This window comes from Sardina pilchardus, chromosome 11, assembly GCF_963854185.1.
Source record: "Sardina pilchardus chromosome 11, fSarPil1.1, whole genome shotgun sequence".
Taxonomy (NCBI): Eukaryota; Metazoa; Chordata; class Actinopteri; order Clupeiformes; family Clupeidae; genus Sardina; species Sardina pilchardus.
Genome location: NC_085004.1, coordinates 15,527,256 through 15,537,255, shown reverse-complemented (window position 1 = coordinate 15,537,255; position 10,000 = coordinate 15,527,256). Strand labels below are relative to the sequence as shown.

The following is a 10,000-nucleotide window of genomic DNA, read 5'->3' as shown; positions in this document are numbered from 1 at the left end:
GTGACCCATACCACATCAGAAATGTGTTTGTTGTTTGGGAACATTTGCCTATGTTGGTGAGGTAGAACGCACCTCAGGGCAAGATCAGAGGCAGACCATTTCAGAGACAGCTACAATCTGCACAGAATTCCCCCCATTCCGCCATTACAGTAGTACGAGCACTCTGCATCTATACAGAAGGATATAAAATGAAATAAAATATCAACAACGCCCAGACCCGCTTTGAACGCAGCCGTCAGGGGAAAGACGTGGCTAAAAAATCTCTGTGAAGCATAGAATGGTTTGATGTAGATATCAAATATGGAGATGAGTATGTGTGACTATCAAGCAGCTTTGAATTCCATAAATCTTCCATGAATACCTCCCCTTGAATACGTGCAAAATCTTTCCATCTGGCAAAACATGATACATCCCCCTTATCAGAGACACAGATACAGTAGCTGCCGTGTGCCGTATGTGTGATGTGACTGCCAGACTCACGTGATTTGTGCATATGTCATAAATCGCAGAGCCTGAATATCTACCAGAACCTTACCCGGACACAGCACGAGTTTGTCATTCATCTGATGGACATCGCCATCATTGCTACTGACCTTGCCCTCTATTTCAAGTGAGTTCATCTCACCGCACGGGTGGTCGTGTGTGTGTGTGTGTCTGTGTGTGTGTGTGTGTGTGTGTGTGTGTGTGTGTGTGTGTGTGTGTGTGTGTGTCTGTACTGTATGTGTGTGTGTCAGATTTGTGGCAGACAGGTGATAACCCTGTCAGGAGAGTCTGATGTGAGATGAGTAACAAGACTTTTTCTCCCCCTTCCCCCCAATCCCCCCAACACACACACACACACACACACACACACACCTGCAGGAAGAGGGCTATGTTCCAGAAGATTGTGGATCAGTCCAAAACCTATGAAGATGTGAATGAGTGGAACAAGTACATGATGGGCCAGACAACCAGGAAGGAGATTGTTATGTGAGTGTCTTGGCACATGCACATAGCGTATTACAAATCACTCACAAAAACGTTAATTTGACAGAGAGCGCCAACCACTCACTGCTGCCTAACATTAGCCAGGCTACTCCACCACAGGCTCTGAAATGGAAACATTTCAGAACTCAGAATTTCTCTCTCTCTCACACACACAAAAACACACACACACACACACACACACACACACACACTGACATACACTGGCTCACTGACTCACACTGGCTCACTGACTCACACACACACACACAACAAACACACACACACACACACACACACACACACACACACACTCGTATAGGGCTAGTTAGAAGCTCACACACACGTGTTGTGTTCATGGTCCAGTGTCCCGCAGTCTGACTCTAGACCAGTGTGTGTGATGAACTGTGAGAAGAGTTCAGATGTGAACGGCTCTCTCTGTCGCTATACAGGGCCATGATGATGACGGCGTGTGACTTGTCAGCCATTGCTAAACCCTGGGAGGTTCAGAGCAAGGTAAGCACTCACGCCTTCACACACACACACACACACACACACACACACACACACACACGTGTACGTACGTACGCACACAAACACGCACCCGCACACACAGTAAAGTCACATACGTAAAGTCACATATGCACGTGCAAACACGTACGTACATACACACACACATGCGCGCACGTGTGCACACTAGAAAACTCACATACGCACACACACACACTCGCGCGCGCACGCACACACACACACACACACCTATTTTGGCTTATAGCTGAATCAGCACTAAGCAGAACACGCCACAGTGCATGTCACTGTAACCCTGGTGCCCAACTCCCCAGAGGGAGGGGGGGGGGGGCGCACTGACCTCCACAGAGCTGAGTGTGTGTGGGGGGGAGTTGGGTTGGGTGTGTGTGTGTGTGTGTTCGGGGGGGTCTGTGACCTTTCTCTTCTCGGCATACTGATGCAGCCTCAGCTTTATCACAGGATGAAGATAAACACACACACACACACACACACATACATACACACAAACTCTCTGTTAATTGGCATTTTTTGTTGAAAATGCTGACTGAAACACGTTAAGAATCCTTGCTGATGACTACACCGTCAGTCTGTGATATTTAAAAGGCAGTTATTTTCACTCCAAGGCAAAAAGCTGGTGACCTGGCTGAGGAGGGTGTCTGATTATGACCGGGGGTGCTAATGATGCTAATAATGAGGTTGATGATGGTGCATCTCTTGACCTGTAGGTGGCGCTGTCTGTGGCGGCAGAGTTCTGGGAGCAGGGAGACCTGGAGAGGACTGTTCTGGAGCAGCAGCCCATTGTAAGAACGCACACACACACACACACACACACGCACACACACACACACACACACACGCACGCACAGATGAATTGTGTTATTATGCTCATTCATACACTAACACAATGCCCTTACAACACAAATATTCAAGTTAATCATACTTTAGATTTGAAAAAAAGGAAACTAGAAACATTTATATGTATGTATGTATATATACAATAAAGAGAGAGAGAGAGTCAGAGAGAGAGAGACAGAAAGAGAGACAGAGAGAGAAGATGAGATGCATGTGAATCAGTCAGTGGAATAGGGCCCACATAAAAGAGCAGTGATGTGAGAGGGCAATAAAAATCACTGGAGGCGATGAAGGTAGAGAAGCAATGCAGTAAGAATGCACTGAAGTGAGAAATGGGGAGAGAGGGAGAAATAGAGAGAGAGAGAGAGCAAGAAAAGATCAGATAGGGAGTGAGAGAGAGAATGAGAGAGAGAGATGAGTAAAGTTATTCAGAAAGAAGTACAGAGAAAGGAGGGGTAGTGTAGAGATAAGAAAGTAAAGTTAGTCAGAGGGAGGTGTGAAGAGATAAAGAGGCGAGGGGGGGCGAGAGGGAAGTGGAGATGAGTAAAGTTCTTTGGAAAGGGAGAGAGAGAAAGAGAGAGTATATGCAAGAGGGATGGTAGGGTGAGAGCGTGGAGGAGTGAAAGAGAAAGGAGGGAAGTTAGTCATGGACTGGTAGAAAGGCTGCATCCGCAGGCTGTGTTTGGTACTACGGCCATGATGAGAGACACTGAATCAGTTTCTTCATCAGCCTTCACAAACACACACACACACACACACACACACACACACACACACACACACACACACACACACACACACACACACACACACACACAGTAGACGCAGCAGCACCACCATTCCCATCATTCTCACCTTGAGCACTCCCCACATCAGAAGGACATTGTGTGAATCTCCTGATATCCTCCCCTTCTCTCTCTCCTTTTCTTTCTCTCCTTTTCCCTTTCTCTGTGTCTCTCTCTCAGCCCATGATGGACAGGACCAAGGCAGCAGACTTACCCAAGATGCAATGCGGTTTCATTGATTTCGTCTGCGCTTTTGTCTACAAGGTGAGTTCAGAGCTTCTTTTTGTGTTGTTGTTGTTGTTGGTTTAGCAAACGAGACATAGCCATGACCTCTGCTGTAGGCTCTAAGGCCAGTCTGCTGACTCATGTAAACATTACACACACCACCTCTCTCCGTTCTGACCTCATGCACTTTCAGGAGAGGTGATTCAGTTCATCGCCATGGTTATGGTTACACCCTTTGAACCTGTTTGAGCACAAGTATCCCAACTTGACCTTTGACCTTCCCTTTTTCACCCTCTCATCTCCTCTCTCTTTCCCATCTTCCTCCTCTTCCTCTTCCTCCTCCTCAGGAGTTTTCGCGTTTCCACCCGGAGATCACACCCATGCTGGACCGACTGTTGAACAACAGGAAGGAGTGGAACGCTAAGAAGGAGATCCACGAGGCCAAGCTAGCCGCTATAGAGGCAGAGAAGGTAGCCAAGGAGGAGGCCGCCGCCGCCAAGCAAGGTGAGACAGCAGGGGGCGCCAGCGTGAGAGGCTCAGCAGAGCATGCAGACAACAGCAGATCATACACAAGGGCTTAGATACCACCAGAGATGTGATGTGCTAACGTTAAGAGATGTGCTAGCGACCAGTGCTAGCACCCACGGGTGTTAGCCCTATGCGCTAACACATGTCTGAAGTTGTGAGTCTGTGTCTAGTGTGGAACTGTGCTATTTGGCCAATTTGAGTGGTCACTCGAGTGTCTGTTCTGAGGGCCATGGGCCGTGGGATTAGGGGTACAGAGGTGAGGGAGGCCACAGATTATCAGATTATTGTTGGGCAGAGTCCAACACCGGCAGCAGTAGCCCTTAGGCCTGGCCTACACTGGGTCTATGACTGAAGCATTCCGTTTGCGGAGTGTAAAATTTGTTTTTAAACAGTCCATGCACTGCCATCACCTCTGGTGTAGCCAGTTCCAGTGGTTATAATGGAAGCTAATTGTTGCAGCTGACGCTCCACACATGGAATGCTTCAGTTTGATGTCTAGTGTAGCCTCCCTGTTACAGTCACGAAGGTCTCTATCTGTCACTCCTGTAGTGTCTCAGATACCCCTGCCCCACCCTGGGCCACATCTGCATCTGCCCTATCCTGGGGCGCGTTTCCCAAAACCATAGTTGCTAGCCAAGTTAGCAACTTTGTTGCTTGCAATGCAATTTCTCTTTGCCAACCAGCTAAGTTGCTAACAGGTTAGCAAATGGTTTTGGGAAACACACCCCTAAACAGTAAGTCTATAACATCTGCCTCAGTATGTCAGGAAGTTAGTGTGTGATTTGCTCTTGTAATCAACTGTCTTCAAAACTTCCAATGTACTTCACTCACTCTCTCCTCTCCTCGTGTGCAGCTGCTTCCCAGGCCCCCCCAGCCGAGTCCAAGACCTGCCGCATCAGCTAAACCTACATCACCTGTCCTGTCTTCTGCCAGCAGGACCCCCCACCCCACCCACCCAGTCACAGGACCATCCAGACAACTTTATCTATCTATTTACCTGTTTATTTATTTATCTATCTATCTATCTATCTATCTATTTATCGCAAAATCATTTGTTGTTCTCTAATGTTTATTGTCTACTTACATCCATGGCTGATCATACGTCATGGTATATCAGGAGTGTGTAGACACACGCCTACAGAGAGAAAGACAGACACACAGACAGATGTAGCCAGGCAGACAGCAAGCAGCTGTGTGTGGCGAGGCGACCAGCCAGTTGCCCCGGGGCTGAGAGCGGCTCCTGAGAGACGTGTTACGTGAGCTGCAACAGCAGCCCGCCCGCAAGTCTGCGCAGTCGCCACTAGGGGCAGTCAAGGACCTGTGGATCACAGGGCTTGTGTTGTTGTGTTTACATCCCCTGCGCTTCTCCGAAAAGGGAATTAGAGAGAGAGGGCTTTAATTGGGATCCTTTAATACAGAGAGCTCGCGTCTGGAGCTCTGCAGCGTTATGTATCGAGTCAGAACCACTGCTTCCCTCTCACGCCGCGTCTGTAGCGCAGTCTGCCGCCTTCTCAGTTCCTGTCATTAAGACTGACATGTGTGAAGTGCTATACAGAAAACATCTATTCAGCACAGGGGATTTGTAGAGTGGATTTGGACAAAATGGTTATCAGATGTATGATCAGACCACAGTGTGCTGTGTATACAGTGAGCTTTGTAAGCGAGTGTGCACACACACATACACACAGAGGAAATAAAGCAATAAGAGATATATTCTAGTTGTTACATGTGTCAAGGTGTCCCTTTATTATGGAACGCTCGGAGCATGGGAACATTTCTCCTCTAAATAGCTCACATGACAGCGTGTGTATAAGTGTGTGTGTGTGTGTATGTGTGTATCCGCGCGTGTGTGTTGCCGTTTCACTCTCCCCAGGGGGGCCTATATAACCTCTTACAAAACTGAGCCGAATGCAAGCGGGGGAGGGGTGGTGTATGTGTCGGTGTTATAATCGGAGAGGAAGCCGATCTGATTGGCTGAGAGCAGAGGGGCGAGGGGTAGGTTGGCAGCCCTGCGTCACAGAGCTGCTTACGCAGTTCAGGGTCTCGGCGTCAGCATCCTCGAGACTGCCGTGACGTTTCAACAGTGACGTCACAACAGTGATGTCATCAGAGCAATTGCTGCATCGATCATGCTCTACATACACATATACACACACACACAGGAGGGAGGGAGGCTTATGATCGCAGTAGCTAACAAATCACACACTCTTTGGGAGTAAAGGGAAGAAAGGTAGGGGCTCATTGTACCGCTCACACACACACACACACACACACACACACACACATAGCCCTGTAGGCTCAAAGAGACACGGTTAAGGATGAGTGCTCTGACAGCTGAACCCCAGCCTAGTGGAGTGTGACATAGCCACTGGCTCCTTAGGAGACACGATTAACCAGCAGACATGTCTTAATCACTGCACAACCCAACTCCACACACACACACACACACACAGTCTTCCTCCATCCAGTCTCTCCGTCTTTACATCACCGCAAGAGCGGCTATCTAGGGCACCGACGATCAAACTCCCGAGCCCGGGCATCATTGGCACTGCTGCTCACACAGAGAGGAAGACTAATGACCATTGGCTGGCTGGCTGCTACTACGGCCAATCAAAATCTTCTCTGACATCATGTCCCATGTCTGCACAACGTGTTTGATAAAGGAGGACAGGAGGGGAGGGGCGGAGGGATGCAGCGTCCAGCGCTGGAGGAACGGAACTGCTGCAATCTGCTGAACGCTGTAAAAAAAAAAGGGGGGGGGGTGGGGGAGTGGGGGGATAAGCCTTCCTTTTAGCTTCATGCTGTGTTAATTCCAGGGAATATTTCACAACAGGGAAACGCAGGATTCCAGGGATGGAAAGGCTTACTATATTACGGAATATTCCCAGAGGCTGCCAAGGACACTCCTGCTACCCACTGTCATGTGAGACTGGGCAGGTAGACATGGCAGTGCCGCCCCCCGCCCCCCCCCCCCCCACTCTACTCAAGGCCTTGCCACTCTTCACATTCACTTGGTAAACTGCTCAGGTACACAGGACCACAGCAAGCAAGTTGTTCATTAGGATTTTATTTTTGGAGGCAAATCGATGGATATATGTACTTTTTACAGTATATGAGGATTCTCTCTACATTTTAATAATGTAAACAATCTCAGAAGAGACATGTATTCAGTTTCAAGAAGACACACTCTTCTTTTTTTAAAACTATGTACACGAATTAAAATATAACAGATAATTTCCACTATATAGATAATTTGTATCTATGAAACTAGATTTTAACAATTCAAAAATACTGAAATGCATTCTGTCTGCACATTCTCAACATATGAAATCACACAGTACTGAGAAAAGAAACAAAACAAAAAAAAAAACACCATTAAAATACATCCAAGCTAAGTGGCATATAAATAAAAAAGAACCAACTCAAAATAAAACCAATATATGTAAAAATATAAAATCTCACTAGCAGTATTCACTGTGTACCAAAACCTAAGTTAAAAAATAAAAAAAAAATCAATGTGATAGTCAGTAGATGTAAATATCCCGAGGAGAAGGAGAGAAAAGAAAAGCAAAATGAGCAGAAACGGGGAAAAAAACAGAAAAACAACGTATGCCCTTTTCCATTCGTCTTCACCACCACGAGATCAATCACGACCTGCAATCACGAGGAGGCGTACTCTCTCTAACCCGCTCTGATCACACAACCCGCCTCAATCCAGACTATTTAATTTCAAAAAGTCAACAAAAACAATAACACAAACAAAACAGACAAATCATATTAAATCATGGTGATCTGGTGGTGCCTCATAAAAAATAACTTGTGAGTGAAGGGGAGGGGGAAGCAGGTACAAGCAGATGTGCCCGAACAGGACCCCGACTAGAATATGATCAGTGGACACAAACATGGCTTTACCTTTCTAATATTGCAATCATCATGGGGGTGGGGGTGGGGTGGGGGGGTCACAGGGTTGAGAGGGTGTAGAGGGGCAATGGTTCTCCGGGTTGTAGACGACGTATAAAAAGAAATATATCTCATTATTCTGATCTCACACTGTACTAAACACAAGTAAAACACACAATAGAAAGAGAGAGATGAACAAACAAAAAATAACAATCAACTCCGGGACACACAGTTTGATTGTGACATTCGTAGAAAATAAATCCAGAGATTTATTTGTGGTTTACTAACCCATTAAATATTCTTTTTGGTCATCTTCTGCTGAAAAACGTCAGGCCGTCTTTAAAAAATAAAAGAGTGGGAAGATGTATTGCGTTCATAGAGGGTTCCCTTTGGAAGTCTACACTCAAATAATTATTACTTCTCATTTTGGATCGTCTACACACCAAAGATTTGACAGCATTTACTGAAATGTTTTGGAAAAAAACACTGAACAGAATGGTCAACATTAACACTTTCTATAAGAAATTATATCTTCTATATTTATCTACACAAACACACAAATATATATATATTTATATATATATGTATATACCTTTAGAATATGGCTGTATTGAAAAGTTAATTACTTCAGTAATTAAGAAAAACACATTAGATTTTTTTTCCATTTTTGATTAAAAGGAGATTTAACTATATTGATAAAGCTGTAGATAGCTTTGTCTTCCCCCTATTGTCTTTAAGGCTCACACACTAAAAACCTGGCCATCCTTATTCAGCAGTCAGCACATTATGTCTGTGTGTGTGTGTGTGTGTGTGTGTGTGTGTGCGCGCATCCGTGAGTGTGTGTGTGTGTGTGTATGTATGTGAGTGTACGCACATGTGACTATGACTGCAGCCCTGCTCTGTCTATTTCCACCCAGTAGACCCCTGCATCAGTCCTCCAGCCACTAGGGGCACCCATGTTCATAATATATATATGACTGTGCACAGACATTCCATTGTGTATAACTGACATAAGTACCATCCACATGTGGCAATATTATACAGAGTTTTCCCCAAAAAAAGAAACAACAAATATCCAGGATTATTAATTGAGTATTCAGTATGTGTGTGTATTTATCTTTTTTCATGTCAAGGGCTCGCCTGACCAGCCAGACCCACATTTTCTGCCACTAGGGGCGTCTAGATTTCTAGGCTAGTTAAGGGCCTATACCTTTTTTTTCCTCTTTTGTCTTTTGTGTTGTGGATCCTATGACAGGGTTGTTGCCCAAGTGTTTTGGTTATATTACTTGTTAAGGGTATTTTTTTTTGTCTATAGCAGTCTTCAAGTTACAGAACTTTACAGTACAGGATCTCTTCAACATCTGCCCCATAATATTAAAAGAACATCTCAAATAAAACCCATTAGTCTTTCAGACAAAATACATCATGTATTGCATCTTAATTGCATAAAAAAGGTTAAAAACGTTAGAGTCAAAAAAAGGAAGAAAGGGAAACAAAAAAATAACTTTTTTTCTAAAGGGATTATTTTTTACACCAGTGTGTCAGTCCTGACGTTTATATGCACATCAGTTTCCCTTCTGCGACTCCTACTGTTCCTGTACTGCGTCCTTCATAAAACACACACACACAAACACAACAGACTACGTGCGTCACACAAGCATACTCACACGCGCACCCATACACACACACACACACACACACACAGTCTTCCATATTGCTCCACTACACACATCCAATGTTTTTTTCCCCCCTCTAGCTGAACACGGTGCTAAATACATATCCTATATCCAATCTGTAGTATGTAAACCAGCACACTGTTATAACTCGTATAGTTAGTGTATATAACAAGCACAAAGCCACCGTCGCGGCGCAGTTTGGGGTCCGGGTTGCCACCGGTGACCACCGGACCGGACCGGACCAGTAGAACGGAATTTTGCGAGTCTGTGAGGGATGCGCTAGATATTTAGCCGCCGTCACCACAGACGAAGCCCGGCGGGCAGGCCCAAAAAAGGCACGTCCCAACTGGGCGGGGGGGGGGGGGCGGGGGTCGGGGCAACGGTACCACTGCATAAGGCGTCTGTGCTCAACGTGTGTGCTCTGGTCAGCTCAAACAGGGAATTCAGAGATGTAAACATTCAGATTGCTTGTGTGGCTGAAGAGGGCGACGGACAAAGGGGGGTGAGGGAAGGGATTATTACTTTATCTTGAAGGAGGAAAGA

The 10,000-nt window shown here is 45.9% G+C and overlaps 2 protein-coding genes across 3 annotated transcripts in view; one reads left to right on the top strand and one right to left on the bottom strand.

The window, feature by feature from the left end:
* The window catches only part of pde6a (phosphodiesterase 6A, cGMP-specific, rod, alpha), an 18,290-nt gene extending 13,500 nt beyond the window's left edge, over positions 1-4,790 (top strand). The window contains exons 16-22 of the mRNA XM_062549413.1: positions 510-610; positions 862-969; positions 1,416-1,479; positions 2,217-2,291; positions 3,309-3,392; positions 3,701-3,857; positions 4,735-4,790. Of these exons, the coding sequence (XP_062405397.1) occupies positions 510-610; positions 862-969; positions 1,416-1,479; positions 2,217-2,291; positions 3,309-3,392; positions 3,701-3,857; positions 4,735-4,784 (639 nt within the window). The 3' untranslated portion in view covers positions 4,785-4,790. The remainder of the gene's footprint in view (positions 1-509; positions 611-861; positions 970-1,415; positions 1,480-2,216; positions 2,292-3,308; positions 3,393-3,700; positions 3,858-4,734) is intronic.
* Positions 4,791-6,938: 2,148 nt separating this feature from the next.
* The window catches only part of ppargc1b (peroxisome proliferator-activated receptor gamma, coactivator 1 beta), a 61,191-nt gene continuing 58,129 nt past the window's right edge, over positions 6,939-10,000 (bottom strand). For both annotated transcript variants that reach the window (XM_062548851.1, XM_062548852.1), the window contains exon 12: positions 6,939-10,000. This exon is cut by the window's right edge and continues 2,452 nt beyond it. The gene's annotated coding sequence lies outside the window, so the exon portion shown is untranslated.